General features: G+C 49.3%; 1 protein-coding gene and 1 long non-coding RNA gene across 9 annotated transcripts in view; one reads left to right on the forward strand and one right to left on the reverse strand.

The window, feature by feature from the left end:
* The window catches only part of LOC105469739 (SH3 and multiple ankyrin repeat domains 2), a 666,868-nt gene extending 652,081 nt beyond the window's left edge, over positions 1 to 14,787 (forward strand). For 6 of the 8 annotated variants that reach the window (XM_071074114.1, XM_011721226.2, XM_071074115.1 and 3 more), the window contains one exon: positions 9,141 to 12,848. In XM_071074114.1, the coding sequence (XP_070930215.1) occupies positions 9,141 to 9,711 (571 nt within the window). In that variant the 3' untranslated portion in view covers positions 9,712 to 12,848. Of the gene's footprint in view, positions 1 to 9,140 lie in introns of all 8 variants that reach the window. The other 2 variants (XM_011721220.2, XM_071074117.1) reach the window with 1 other exon arrangement.
* LOC139357405 (uncharacterized) lies at positions 1,016 to 4,685 on the reverse strand. Its single transcript, XR_011610429.1, has 4 exons — positions 4,557 to 4,685; positions 2,959 to 3,176; positions 2,577 to 2,655; positions 1,016 to 1,155 (listed from the first exon to the last, which is right to left on the reverse strand). It is a non-coding gene; the product is annotated as an uncharacterized lncRNA (long non-coding RNA).
* Positions 14,788 to 15,805: the final 1,018 nt, after the last annotated feature.

The raw sequence follows: 15,805 nt of genomic DNA on the forward strand, positions 1-15,805 counted from the left end.
CGGGCAGGACTGCTCTCAGGCCTCTGACTCCCCTTAGGCCAAGCTCTTTGGTCACCATGAGGCTAATAGCAGGTTTAGTCACTAGGAGGTCACCCTGTGGCTGATAACAGCAGGCTTAGTCACTAGGGGTTCACTGGCACTGCCAAGCTCCCAGAGGCCATGTCTGTTCCTTCCTGCTCCCAGCCAAGGGTTACACTTTACACTCAGGGTTGGACTAGAAATAGGATGGCCTAAAGCCGGAGGACAAAGATGAAGAGCATTCGCTGTAGGCACTAAACTAGGCTCAGTTCTCTCCCTCACCCTTGCTTCTTGGATCTAATAACCTCACCAGGCTGAGCACTTGGGACAAAGCCCCCATGGAGGTGTGCCAGTCACGGGACACACTGATAAGGACAAGTGGGGGGGGTCAGTCAACCACCACCAGGGGTTCCAGAATTGCCAGGGCAACAAAGCTGCCCCCCTTGCCGTGAGGGCTGTCTCCTCTCAGCCACAGACCCAGCTCTGGGCACGTCTCCTTTGCTGGGCATGGCCTTCACTGATGGGCCCTGGGCATTTGATCATCTGAGGATCAGAGGGAGCCTTAAGAACTCTCACATGGGCTCACCTGCCTGGGCAACTCACCACCCCTTTTAAATGCATCTAAAAATTAAGAGCTGTGAATGGCCCTGGGCAAAATGAGGCACGAAATTGGATGAAGGGAATTCCTACTGAGGAAAAAGAAATGAGTTTTTCCAGGGAAAATTGAAAACCAGCCATGCTTTTTTGAAATAATAGATAAGCAGTGGTGTAAAAATCCCATTTCCATAGAAACAAGTTTTGATTGCCCAAGAAAGGGACCGTTTTTAGAGTTGTTCCTCAAATGTTCATTCACGAAATGGGCAGAAACCTCAGCTGAACATGACCCTTTTAAAGTTCGTCTCGTCCTTGGAATCTTCCTTTCTTTTCACTTCTTGCAAGAATCCAGGATGGGATCAAAGGAAGCAGCTAAAGATTAAACGACTAGATCCTCGTTTTCCTTGGGTGTGTGTGATTTAACTTGAGCCATGAATGAGTCTCTGCTGCTCACAGTTCTTCCCTGAAGTCAAGGATGACATGGAATTTGCAGGCGTCTTAATTACAAAGATGCTGACGAAAGGAAGATGATGAAGTAGTTCTCTTTAGTACATAATGTTAAGAGAGAAAAAAGTACATCATGTTAGAGGCGTCTCTCAGGGTGATCTGAAAACGCCCTGCCAAGAATGGAGGCGTAAATTCTGAGAAAAGTGTTCCAGGACCACCTGGCCTGATTATTCCAGGAGGTAATCTCATCTTTGATCTCAAACTGGATCAAAGTGAAGGAAACTGGTTTGGGGAAGGAAGAGTGAGTGTGTCTCCGTGAAGAGTCAGTGGTCCCTCCTCCACAGAAAGCCAAGACAACAGCTGCCAGCCCAGAGGCCTGACAGTGCCACACACTGGGGGTCCCAGCACAGGAGCCTGAAGCTCCTCAGGTGCAGGCCTGGGAGACCGACTGGACACTCAGGCTTGGAATCACGGCCCAGCCCCACCGTCTCCTGAGTTCACCAGTCAGGAGTTCACTGGGCCACTTTCTACAAGCCCAGTGCCAGGCTGAGGCTACAGAGTAATGAGGAATACACCAACAAGGATGCCTGGGCCCTCAGAATGGGGCAGCAATGCCGTCACTAATCATTCACTCCACAAAGTTAGGGATTGCCTTTATGTGCCAGGCACCATGCTGTGCCCAGGATTTATCACTGAACAAGAAAACATTCCAGATGCCCCTCCCTCTGGGGAGCTCAAATTCTCGAGGGGAGAAGTGGACAACAAATAATAAGACAAACCCAAACTGTGACAAATGCCACAGAGGAGCCACAACATGCTACTAGGTTAGTGACACCAGTGCAGAAACGGGCTATGACGCACCAGCAGGTTACAATAACCACATACAGAAGAGAGCCATGGGACACCAGCAGGTTAACCCTGACCACACACAGAAAGGGCTGACTATGATGCCCTAGCAGGTTACAGCGAGCATGTGCAGAAAGGGACTGACACTCTGTAAGGAAATGACATTTGAATGACCAGAAATTTAAAAAGGAGCCAGCCTTGCAGAAAACCAGGAGTGGAGCATCCCAGCATGGGACAGAGAATACAAGGCCCTGAGGCCAGAAAGCGCCTTCCGTGCTCATGAAACCATGGCCAGATGAGGAGGGCTGGGCAGGGCCAGGTCACAAGGGGCTTGCAGGCCATGGGCATGAGCTGGGTGGAGTTCCAGATGCCTTCAGAGGGCTTCAGCAAAGCCTTGGCATGACCAGACTTTGTTTCCTGAACAAAAAAAAAGGCCAGGCAGCTGTGTGATCAGGTGAATCCATTGGTGGCACAGGGAGGCTGCTGTGGGAGTGTAGGGCCTGCACACTGGAGACAAACAGGTAGACTCAAGGGATAAGTGCCTCAGGAACCCAGGAAAACACAGCAGCTTGCCTGACTTATATGCTTTGACCCAAAACAAACTTGCTATGACCCAGGAGCTCCAGGTGTCCTTTGCCCTCCAGCTTTATTGAGAGAGAATTGACACATACCAGGCGCCGACTGTAAAGCCAGATACATCTGATGTTCTTTACCATCACTTCCATGGCAGAGGTCAGCTTCACATTCACTCTGTGTATGTGGGGGCAACAGAGCAGTGAGTGTGTGCTTGTGGGGGTCCCCCATGGCTTCTGTTAGGGGGCATGGCCTATAAGAGTTCCCCAGAATCCCCTCTAGGTCACCAGCCCTTTGCAGTGGGGGAGGTCCAGAAGGGATCTCGAGATTGGCCTTCGCTTCCCCATGGGATGGATGGGCTTGAGGAAGATTTGTCCTGTGAAACTCCAGGTCCCAGAGGCCTCTGAGTCGTCAGGCTACCTGGACGTGAGCTCAGGCGAGTTTTCCTCCCGAGGCCCCTGTGCCCGCTGCCTCACGTACCTGCCTCCCCTTGCCAAGGCCTCCAGTCCCTCCTGGGATCTCTGCAGTATTATCCTGACAGCCTCTTGATTTTCAGATAATTTTAGGCTGTTAAAAAATTATCTCTGCCCAGCTGGTCCCAGAGCACAGACTGCTCCAAAACTGACTTGGTACTAGAAGCTGCCTCACGGGTTTTCAGCACCTCGGCCCCAGCAGGGTGGTGTGAGGGTTTCCAGGCCCTGATAGAAACGTGAATGTGATGTCAGTGAATGCAACTGTGGATGGCTGGGGGCACTAGTAAGGTTGTGCATCCACCGGGGCTGGTACTTGTGGGAGTTGGGCAAGGATGAATGGGAGTGCCTCGTCCTTGCCCGTCAACAGGTGGATCTCAAGTCAGAGTCTTCCTCCCCATTTTGGACATGAGGCCTCTTTGGCAAAAGCATATCACAGGGTGAATCTCTCTTCCCAAGAGCTGGGCAGCTTCTTGATCCTAGCTGTGAACCTCCAGGCACGAAAACCTGGATTCCTGCTGGAACTGCTGCAGAGCCTCAGGCTGCCTGCCCTGCTCCCAGGTCTGGCTCTGTAACTCGGCAAAGTCCCTTAACTTTCTGATCTGAGAAAAGGATATATTATCCATCAACACTTAAGTCAACAATTATTTATTCCACCCCTGTTCTGGGCCAGCCTCGAGGACTAAAACTAGACCACCAGGACCCCCTCATGGCACTCAGAGCTGGGGGTGAGGCGGAGGCCTGGCAGCTGCTGAGACACACAACATAAAGCATGGCACATGCCGGGCGCGGTGGCTCAAGCCTGTAATCCCAGCACTTTGGGAGGCCGAGGCGGGCGGATCACAAGGTCAGGAGATCGAGACGACGGTGAAACCCCGTCTCTACTAAAAATACAAAAAATTAGCCGGGCGCGGTGGCGGGCGCCTGTAGTCCCAGCTACTCAGGAGGCTGAGGCAGGAGAATGGCGGGAACCCGGGAGGCGGAGCTTGCAGTGAGCCGAGATCGCGCCACTGCACTCCAGCCTGGGCAACAGCGTGAGACTCCGTCTCAAAAAAAAAAAAAAAAAAAAAAAAAAAAAAAAAAAGCATGGCACAGGTGAGAGTGTGGGCTCCAGTCCCCACATCCAGGCCTCGGGCAAGCTAGGTAAGGACTTGGTGCCTCCAGTTCTATCTTTTCAATGCCCTGCTCATCAGGAGGCTATAAAGATGGAATAAATAAGAAAGCAGTTTGGAAATAAGTGCTATTTTCATGCAAGATGGAGGCTCATCACTAAAATGCAGAGGCGTGCAGTGTGCTGGAGAGAACATATGTTGACAGGCTCCAAGTCCAGCCCCAGTGCTGGCCGGGCCCAGCAGGCCCTTGACAGGCGGCTCATGGGAGGGAAGAACCAGCATACCTAAGCAGTGTCACTGACCAGCCCCTGGTCCATGTTCAGCTACAGTTAAAGAACAAATTACTCTAGCTATGCCAGAGGCTGATGCGGGAGGATCAGTTGAGGAGGTTGAGGCTGCAGTGAGCTATGATTGCTGCATGACCTTGTCTAAAAAAAAAAAAAAAAAGCCAAATTGAATTTGTAAACAGTGAAAAGCCACTTGCTTCTTTACTTACTGCACCCCAATTAACTTGTACTGATGAAATAACAGCACCTCTTTGAGTGTCTCAATTACCTTTTTTTTTTTTTTAATTATCACATTTCTACATGGATTTGATTTAAAAGGCAGGGTAGACAGTGGTGACCTGGTGGGGAGTTGGGTGTGAGTGTGTATATGTGTCTGTGTTCTAAATCAGGGCAGCAGATTCCTGTGTGTTCCGACTGGGAACCCAGTGGTTGCTTAGCAACGTAACCATCTGTGCAACCGGGAAGATCCAGTGCATATCATCAATGTGATTAACCAAGAGAGTCAAGCTGCTGAGGAGGGCAGGGCGGGCAGCCCAGGGTGGCCTGCACCCTGCATCTCACACTCTCAGGCAGTTATTTTCTATAGCGATGTTGGGCAGGACATTGGCAGGCCCCAAGCACGTGACACCCCCATGATTAACGGCTGGGCTGTTATCTTGTGATACAGACTTGAAGCAAAGCACTTGTCCTGTTGGGGTGCCCTCCCCGGCCAGGAATGTTCGTTTATCCTCCCTAAGCCTCAGGAAAGACAGTCCAGACACCTGAGGTAGGAAATTGGCAATAAGCTGCTTCTCAGTGGGCTTCAGGCAGAGGTGAACTTCACTCCAATGCCACTATTTTCTTTCTTTTTTCCTGGTTATTTTTCTTCTTTACAAGTGGTTACATTATCCCAAGCCAAAGAAGGAGAAGGCAAGCCTGTGAGTTTCCCACGCTCCCTGTGAAAGTGATGCCATATTGATGTTTCAGCTCTGGGCAGGCTGTGGCAGGCCGGAGGGACTACCACGGATGGGCTCTCAGCCAGGGTCTGCCCCACTGCCTTCATTTCATCTGTCGAAAGCAGCTTTTTTCTGTTTCTTCCTTTCTTGTTCATTAATTTTTGCCGTGTTGTCTCAAGTCATTCCATTTGTCATTTTCATTTGCTCCCATGACCGGTGTTAACAGAAGAGGGTCGTGCTGAACGGAAGTAAGTGCCACCTGCCGTGCTGCTGCGTGACCCCGTGTGTGCCACTCTCACGCTCCCGCTGCCCACCAAGGTGTTTGCAGAGCCTCCTCTTTGCTTCCTAACCACACACACAGCTGCCTGCAGAGCCTTTCCTGACAAAAGCCAAAATCAATCCAAACTACCTGGGAACAGCTGGGTATTTTCCCAGTGAGGGTGACACTGGGGCAACCCTCTGGGCCAGAGATACCCGTGGTGAATACTGCCCAGGTGTGAAGCAGGTGCTCTCACTCTGGGGCTCACTTGCCTCTGCTTCACAGCCCTGGTGAGCACCAAGGCCAGGCCCCAGCCATGCTGCCACCGTGGAGCTGCCCAGAGTCAGGGCTGCAGGCACAGTCACCATGCAGTCAGCTTTAGCAAAAGCACATGGAGACCAGAACTTTACCCCAGCTACCCTCCTCCCCTAGTTCTCTGTGGGCATGTGTCTTCTTGCAAGATGTTTTCCCATTTTATAGGAAACATTCCCTGTGCCCCAAGGTCCTTGGCCCTAATTAACACCCTAAATCACCTCTGAATGCAGGGACTTTCAACTTACCCGTTATTTGCTTTCAATCATCTTGGCTTAATTGTTTTATCAATGTAGACAAATAAGCCTTCCCCAAAACCTGTGCTCTTGTGACTCTGGAATAGACACAGAAGAACAGGCCACAGCACCCCCAGTTTTAACTTAAGTTGGAACTGGAGCTGGTCTTTCAAACCTCTTTGAGTACCAGAGAAGGGGGGGGTGCAGGTTTCTTCATGTATCCTATGTCCATAGGCCACCTCTCTCTTGAGAATGTAAATTGAGATACTAGAGGGTGCTGGCCCCTCTCCCCTGCTGTGAAGCCCCACTGGACTCTGATTTGATTTCAGGTTTTCTGTTTGTTTGTTTTTTGTTTTTATGAGAAGTCGTCTCGCTCAGTTGCCCAGGCTGGAGTGCAGTGGCATGATCTCCACTCACTGCAACCTCCACCTCCTGGGTTCAAGCAATTCTCCTGCCTCAGCCTCCCAGTAGCTGGGATTACAGGTGCCCGCCACCACACCCAGCTAATTTTTTTTTTTTTTTTAATTTTTAGTAGAGACAGGGTTTCACCCTATTGGCCAGGCTAGTCTCAAACCTCTGACCTCCAATGATTCACCCACCTCGGCCTCCCAAAGTGCTGGGATTTGCCCGGCCTCCGATTTCTTGATTGTGAGTAACTGGGCCCAGAAACAGTGGAAGAATCCTCAGAGTCTCACCTGCCTTATGCCTGTTGGTGTGACCAGTACAACCAATGACCAGCAAGCGCCCATTGAGGGTGGGGGCAGGCTCTAGATGGGGGTGCCTGGTTTGTAACATCTCCCACTCAGGGGCACCCAGCCCTCCGGAAAATAGCACGTGAACACCCTGTGGGTGGATGGGGTCCCTGGCCCAGCAGTGCCCCCACCAGCCCCTGCAAACACTTCTCATAGCAGGATGGAAGCCTCAGTCCACAGCACAGGCCCCTTTCAGATTTGCTCCTCCTTTCTCACTATGAACTACTCCACACTTTAAGCAACAGTGACTAACATCAAGCAGGGAAGTGTCCCACAGCTTAGGGGCACCTAGGTAACTAATGGGTGGTTTCACCCAAATACACATCCACGGTGAAGAAAGAGAAAAGAAAAACCGGAGAGACAACTGGACCAGCGGCGGGGCCCATCTCTAGCTCACTCCCTTTGCTTTTAGCTCCTGGAGGGTTCTGAGCCATTAGCTTTGTGCATACCCTGGAATGAAAACCAAGGCCTAACCAAATGGCCTCTAAGGTTCAGTGTCTCAGTGTCCAGGGAGTTTGTTAATTGCAGACACCTGGTCCCCATGCACAGCACTCCTGCTTCCATAGGTTTGAGACAAGCTCAGGAGTCCTCACTGCCTACCAGTGTCCCAGGTGGTTTCTATGAAGGGTTGTGGGCTCCTCTTTCCGAAGTGCTGCTCTAACTGGTCAGCCATTGAGCTCCAAAGACAGCCCCAATGCAAGTCGATGAACCAGCCCCCAGCAGATGGGCAGGGGCTTCAGTCTTGCCCTCCAGGGAGTCTCCCCACACAGCAGCATCTCTACTGTTCGCAGCTCTCCCCCTCTTGCCCATGACCTTTTCACTGAGACACTGCAGCCCACCACCATTCACGGTCATGATGTCACACCAGTGCACTCCTCATGCTCTCCAGAGCCCCTCCACCCGGGGTAACCTGCCACGTAGGAGGGAGAGGAGCCCACTTCATGCGGGAAGATGTGGAGACGGGAGAAAAGTGCACCCAAGCTGGCATTTGGCAGAGCCAGGGCTCCAGCAGACATCTCTCAAGTCCAGGTCTTGAAGAGAGAGCTGTGGTAGGATGGATCTTTCCAGAAGTAGTGGGTGGGCTGTTCATATCCAAGTGAATGGGCCCAAAAGGCAAGAGACCCACACCTCTCTTCCCCCTCCCCAGTGGCTGTGGCCTTCCTAGGGGCAATAGGATGAATGGGCTTTCAGTGTGGGGACAGCAAAACACGCACCAGGGCCCAGAGTGGCAGTTGTTCTCTTGGTGTGGAGAGTGCCTGCCATGGGCCTTGTCCAAAGCCCGTGAGGAAGTGATGTGTGAAAGGCCACCTCCAGGTGGGTAAGTGTGAGGACTCGGACTTCTCTGGCCCTGAGATGGGACCTCCTGCCTGTAGGAACCATCTGGCCACCTCCCTGGGGCCAGTAAAGATTGGAGCTGGAAGGTTCGTCCTGACTTGAGCTCTGAGGGCTTTGCCTGCCTAGCCAGAGTGGCAAGGCACAGGGGACCCTCGGGGACGCCCATGGCCACCCTGGGGAACACAGGGCTCCTCGCGCATTCTGCTTTTCAGTAAGGCCCGTGTGTCCTACCAGTGAGCTAAAGAGGTTAAAAATAACACAGTGCACCCCAGCTCCTTCTGCAACAAAACTGTCCACTGGGTGGGTGCTGGACAGCGTTGCCTCAGGAAGGTGAGCACAGCCCACGCTGGCCACACAAGCCACGCCCTGCTGTCTGTGTTTCTGGGTGATCTCAAACCCTGAGTGCCCTACATGGCTACAGGGGTTCCAGTCACTGAAAAGGGCCGCCTGGAAATGATCCTGCCCTGCTCTTGTCCATTTACCCAAAAAGCCAAAGGCTGCCAGGCGGCTCAGAGGGGCCTCTCCTTCAGGTGTGCGCCCTCCCACCTGCTGAAGCTGAGGCGCTGGAGATGTTACCCGGCACGTTCTGTCCAGGGGACAGGATCCCACATGTCCCTGTCTCCATACCCTCTTCAAGGGACCCCTTCCAAGTGCCTCAGTGGCCACCCTCCTGAGGGCCCCCCTGGCCCTGCCCCCCAGCACAGGCAGGTCCCCCAGCTCCTCTGTCCCAGTTCAGGTGAGTGGGCTGACGTGGTGTGCTCTGGTGTCTCCACCTCTGCTCTGGCTCCTTTCTCCCCCTCCCCCACCCTGGCATGGCAAATCATTTGTTCACTGCCAGCGCATCTGCCACTAGACACTCTGGCATGGTTTGGGCATCTCCTTCGCCTTCCTTGGTGATCTGCACCCAGCTGCCCTGACTCGGTGACCTGCCTTGTGACGGTCTTCTCTGTTGTTGCTGTTTCAGAAGCCCGGAGATCATGAGCACCATCTCAGGTACACGGAGCACGACGGTCACCTTCACTGTTCGCCCCGGCACCTCCCAACCCATCACCCTGCAGAGCCGGCCCCCCGACTACGAAAGCAGGACCTCAGGAACAAGACGTGCCCCAAGCCCTGTGGTCTCGCCAACAGAGATGAACAAAGAGACCCTGCCCACCCCCCTGTCTGCTGCCGCCGCCTCTCCTTCTCCCACTCTCTCAGATGTCTTTAGCCTTCCAAGCCAGCCCCCTTCCGGGGATCTATTTGGCTTGAACCCAGCGGGACGCAGTAGGTCGCCATCCCCCTCGATACTGCAACAGCCAATCTCAAATAAGCCTTTTACAACTAAACCTGTCCACCTGTGGACTAAACCAGATGTGGCCGATTGGCTGGAAAGTCTAAACTTGGGTGAACATAAAGAGGCCTTCATGGACAATGAGATCGACGGCAGTCACTTACCAAACCTGCAGAAGGAGGACCTCATCGATCTTGGGGTGACTCGAGTTGGGCATAGAATGAACATAGAAAGGGCTTTGAAACAGCTGCTGGACAGATAAGGACGGCTGCTCTCCACCTCGCAGACTGCTCTTGTTATAAGTAGAGATGGGCTCGTGCTGAAACATCTGAATGCCAAGCGAAGTCTGTGAACATCAACCCCACTCCATGGGTTTGTCTCCTGGTACCCAAAGAAATACTGAGTTGTGTCCACAACATGGCTGGGTCTTCAGACCCCTGGCTCACCATGTGGGTGTCTTGGGCAGTTTCTATCAAACATGGGACAAGGGGAGAGAGTTTTTCTAACATGGAAAGAGATTCCCAGCCTGCCGCCCAGCATGCAGGTGGCCTCGCTTTGCTGGGTCCGAGAGGCTCCCCGTTGATTTTGCACGGGATCCTAGCTCTTGTAGGCAGACACCAGTGCACTCTAGATACCTCCTGAGACCTCCGTCCTCTGCTTTCCGGGCAGCTCTCACCACCCCAGGCCCCGGCACAAGGCCTTTCCTCAGTCCTGTGGCCTCCTGGAGGACACCTGATGCTCACCTGCCCCTCTTTCTCCTGCACTTGGCTTGCAGTGAGATGCTCCCAGATGCATTTGTCCAGTGCCCTGTCATGGGCCTGAAAGGCAGAGAAACTTTTTCCTACACAGATTATTTTCCCCATCTCCTCCTGTGGTTTGCATCCATGGCTCCTTGGCCATGAGGTTCCTGGCAGTGCTGGGAGTTTGGATGGGATCGTGCCCAGCTTTGCTTAGCTTTCTTTCTTTATTTCTGCAAATCTGTTAGCATAATTCCAAGGTGGCCAAGCAGAAGTCACATGGAGTTAGTCAAAGCACAAAGTCACGATTCCACAATGGAGGGGAGACCTGGCCAAGGGAGCCAGCCAGCATGCTGCGGCCCAAGCTCCAGGTCTCCAGGACAAGAGCAATTGTCTGCCAGGAGCACCCATCCAGGATGGAGAATCAGGGCTTCTCTGCCTCTCAGAATTCTTTTTAATTGAAGATGTCTTGAGCTCTGCAAAGATCAGAGCAGGTGAGCATCCACTTTGACATGAAGGACAAGACGCATGGCTCACGGCGGGCACATGCAGCTGCCAGTGAGACAGCGTCTCCTCTGGGAGCTGGGCGGGCACAGCATTCTCAGTTCTGTGCCCAGCCAAGGGTGAGCATCTCTGCTGAGACAGTCCTTTTGCTCTCGGAGGCCAGGGAAGATGGTACTTAGAGGCTTTTCCCCTATCGCTCTGGGTGTCTAGGAATCCCACCAGCTTGTCTTAACAGTACAATAGCTTCTTTGAGGACCCAGTGGGTATGGCATATAGACAGAACCCAGGGTTGAGAACAGAAGGTGGGCGGCAGGATCAGAGCAAAAGCAGAGGCGTTAAGGAGAGGAAAGCAGGGAGGTCTCCTGGGCTGCCAGGTCAGCCTCTCTGGCAAGGCTTTCTTGAGCCCTGCCCCTTTCTTTCCCCGAAGTCCCTCCACCCCATAACAATACCTCGAATTTCCAAAAGAGGTCACCAGATGCACATGGGCCACAAAACACACAGTCAGGCTTCCAGCACATTCTCCCCCATTTGGAGGATACTCGAATGTCAGGTTTTTGGTTTTATTATGATTTCAGAACTAGCTCAGCCCATCTCTAATTATAAAACATGTTTTTTTTTTTGTTTTCCTTTTTTTCTTGATTAGGTCTGGAACAGCTCTAGAATGAACACATAAAATTTAGCAATTTAAAATCTCTTTCTTTACTGCAAGTTTAAATAGTTGTACAGATAGTTTATAAGCACAATATTTTAAGAAAAAAAAGTGGCTGGTCTACTAGGCAGCCTTTGTGCCACTTCAGTGCTAGAAAGTTAAAGAAAAAAAAAAAACTTTTGTGATTTAATAATACTATTTCTGTGGAATAATTATAAAAGTATGACCTTTTTAAATCAACCTTATTTGGATGCATCTGAACCAGCAGAGCTGTGTTATATTTTCTATCTTTGCTAGAACTTCGTCATTGAAGGACAATTTCTTCAAAGTGGTTACAATTCATAATGCAGCAGTTTCTCCAAAAACAAAAACAAAACACACACCACACACACGCGCTTTTCCAGCCACACACCCGATTTGGAAACCAAGTTTTTGGACCTTCTGTTCCAAAACCTTTTGCAGGTCAATCTTTGTATTTGAAATGATTCAAACCAACTTGAAATCAATTGAATATTAAGGCGCTTTACTTCCATGTGCTTTCAGTTTTTCCATGGTGAGATGAATAAGTATTACTCTAGAGAAATTTCAAGACAGGATACTATAGATGGCCTGCTGAGGCCGCCCCATATTTTAGAAAATGTAAAAATGGTGGTTTGGCCATTAATTTGTCTTCCATTTGATGATACTGCAAAATTCCGTGAGTCCATCCCTTTGGCATGGCGCTTTCCCTGGGCCTACAGTTGGTATTACCTCTGTGCTCAGTACCAGGCAAAACACTAGCTCAAAGGAGAGTAAAGGAAACTGCTGGCAGACGATAACCAGTCGCAACTCAGTGACTTCGGTTTGCTGAACTTTGGCAGCCAGTTGGTGAGGGCCAGATGTTATTCCCTTTCTTAAAGAGACTCCAAGCCACATGCCACTAACCACAAGCAAGCTGGCTGCAAGACTAAAGAGCTGATAACATAGCTTATTTTTACACTGTCTTATTATAGAGAAGTAATAGACCTATCAGAACCTGCACTGACCAACAAATAAACACATGTTGCCAAGATGAATCGGTCTCTATCTCTATTTGCTTATTTTGGTACTGAAAGCAATAGTTCCTCATTCAAATCACCACCCACTGTTCTCCCCCTTTGGGACATGTTAGGACCAGGCCCTATTCCATGCCCCTCTTTAATGGTGGAACAAATGTTAAACTGCTCATCTAAAGATCATATTGATATTATTCCAGGTTTTAAGATCAACTTTTGTTACATACTGTAATTTAAATAAACTGCATTTACATGCTTAGTTTCTGTAATATTGTGTATACAAAACCCAAATCTCTCAAAATGTAAATTATGTATACCTGCCAAGATACCTTTTCCAGGGTGTCTGTGCACATTTTAAGTTAATTCACATAATATAAAAATTACTCAATGTGACTGTTGATTTGCTGAACTTTACATATCACAAAGTGAATTATTTGTGATACTTTAGTTAATAAAATGGTAAATTTTTTTCTCAGTTATTGAACAAGCAAGCATTATCCAGTTGATCTGGCAATGACTTTTTGTGTGTGGGCCACAATATTGATTTTCCCATTAACAATTTTTTTTTGTTTTTTAAATACTAATACGTTTCACACTATAGTTTGTGTAACAACACGTGTTCGCATTATCTATGTTGCTGTTACTTTTGTGCTTTTATTCTTTTTAGACTTTATAAAAAAAAAAAAAAAGCTCCTGTAATTTGCACTTTCTCCCAATCCTTAAATCTCTTGTATGGCAACCAAAATTACTGTAAAAAAAATAAATATACTATTGCACTAAGGTTGTGGTTCTGATTGCAAACAGTGAACACTGTCTGAATTAAACAAAAAGCTGCCCGACTTGCAATCTAATGTAGGTTATCTCAAGCATTGTGGCCAGCTCTGCCTCTCTAAAACTGACCAGAAAAATCTCTCTCATCGAGCAAATAGGCTCCTGTCACTGAGCTAATTTGCCTTGGTTCCATTTCCTTAAATTATTCTCAATTTATCAATGGATACATGTATGTTATTTCAGAGTTATGCAAAACGTCAAAATCTGCTTCTGTGACCGCCGCTATAGGCATGGAGCTGAGGCTCAGCTTTTCCTTTTGTTCTGGGTGGAAGCAGTGGTGCCGTGGAAGGCCAGCCAGATCCGGACCATTCCCTCAGGGTCCAGTCTCCCCACACCCCAGCAGGGTGTCTTCTAGCCATAAGGCCAAGGGAGTGGCAGAACTGGGCCGCCTCTCTGGTTGACAAGCGAGCCACATGCTAAGGCTTGGAGCAAGAGAGAATTTGTGTCTATTGGCAAAGAACTAAGCCAGGAAGACATGGGCCATCCCTCCGCTTTAGGGAAGCATATTTTAAACCTAAACGTTGAACAACTTCTTTGGCCTCACCAGTGAAAACTTGTTTGTTGTCTTTAGTTCCTAAAGTTTCTTCTACTTTGGCACATTCCCCAGTAGAGCAGCAGCCACTGTGCTTCCATGTTCAGGAAAAATTCCAGTCCTCATATCTTCTGTAGTTCACCCTCAAGCTCTCCCGCTTCACCATCCAATAGTTTCTCCCAAACCTTGGCACCCCCCTAGACTTTGCTTCCAGTGGTTTCTTCCAGACCACTTTTCCTAGATGAATATATTCGTTTACCTTACTAGGAAAATTATTGAAAGATTTTTTTCTTTTACTTGAAATTGGAGGCATTTTAAGAACTGGTGAACTGGAATGTGTTTCTGTATTTGTAGACATCCATGTACCCATGCGAGTAGGTGAACATTCCACAGCGGCTGGGTGACCACAGCAGCTGCATGCAGACAGGACTGCCCATGCTTTGTGGGGAATCAGAGACTTTCCAGACTTGTTTCTCAGACTTCCACAGATCTGATCACTTTGATTTCTAATCCATGCTGTATTGGTGATTTTGTTTATCGTTCCTGTAACTTGTTCTACATTCCACAGTCTTTACCGTTTTATGTTCAAAATTACAACAATCCCTGTCCATTGATTCCACTCTAGAACTCTTTGTTCATGGCAATTTTGAAACTTTAATACGAGCCTTCAAATAAACACAGAAAAGAAAAAAAAGGAAAAAAAAAATTAAGTGTGTGCCTTGGGTGTTTTGAACCTGATCTGCATAAAACCATATTGTATTCAAATGCTGTATCTTTCATGAAAGGATAAATATATCTTCAATGTATTAATGTAGCTGATAAAATAGTTATAGTGCCTTGTTTTCTGAACTGAGAAGCCCATATCAATGCACAACGTAAAGAAAGGACGGTTCGAGCTATGAAATGTTGAGGACACCTACACGTGATTCTGGAGCCTTTCTCATCATAAGACTGTGGAAAATACACAGTCGTTTAAGTTAAAAAATAAAAAGTAAATTGAAATAAGATTGTGTTATCAATTAATTTTCCATTAAAAGTGCTCTCTACTGTATCATTTTCAGCATTTTCATTTAATTAAAATACAAAATGTGTTTGAGGATTTTCACGGAAAGGAGAAAAGACATTTTAACCACAGGAGCCCTGGGCTCTCTGACCTCCTCCGCTTGTGCTGTGCCGCCCTCCGGTGGTACTCATTGGTAATGCTTAACGAAGCCATCAATATCAATCATTTCGACGTTTTGTTATAAATATACACAAATTCATTTTTAGTGATTGAGGCCACTCATTGCAGGAAAACTTTCCATTTTTCACAAGTGAAAGTGGCAACATGTGTGTTTTTCTTTTGACCAAAAAAACGATGTGAGAAGGACATCAGCGTAATTCTTGTCTCAATGCTGTCATGCTCCATTTGCTTTAAGTGCGAAGCTTCCCTGAGCAGCCTCTGCCTTTCTAGAGGATGAGCCTGGAGTGTAGTGAGCATATCAGGGCTGCCATCTGCCTGCAGGACTAGAATAGCCACAGCAATAGTGAGCATTTGTGGGACTCCAGACAGATGGGAGTGGCAGCAGCCCCATCTTCTCGGGGGCACCCCACAAACAGGCCGCAGAGGTTCTGGAGGCAGAGCACTGTCACGTGCTGTCCTGCCACACGCATCTCTCAAGGGAGTGAGGAGCTACTCAGATCCAGAACTCCCCACTGTGCCTGCTGAGCTCACAGACTATTAATCAGTGTGGCTATTTACCAGCCAGAAGAGTCCACTGGAATCCAGATTGTGTAGTTTCAGGCAACAATGCAGCCAATAATCCAAGAACCTACACGGTGCTCAGGGAGAGGTGGCCAAGGCTTCTTGGTCACCCTGCTCCACATGTGCTGCTACTTCTGCTCCAAGTGTGAAGCATGTGTCTGACAGCCAGAGGAGGGGCCCTGGCACTGCCCACAGCCACTGGGTAAGACCTGGCAGCCAGGCCCTAGGCCCCCGTGAGGTGGGGACCATGGAAATGGCCCAGTTCACAGGACTGAGTGTGGAGACCCCTCACTAGCTACCTGCATTTGGGGGCCGGCCCCTCTGA

This window comes from Macaca nemestrina, chromosome 12, assembly GCF_043159975.1.
Source record: "Macaca nemestrina isolate mMacNem1 chromosome 12, mMacNem.hap1, whole genome shotgun sequence".
Taxonomy (NCBI): Eukaryota; Metazoa; Chordata; class Mammalia; order Primates; family Cercopithecidae; genus Macaca; species Macaca nemestrina.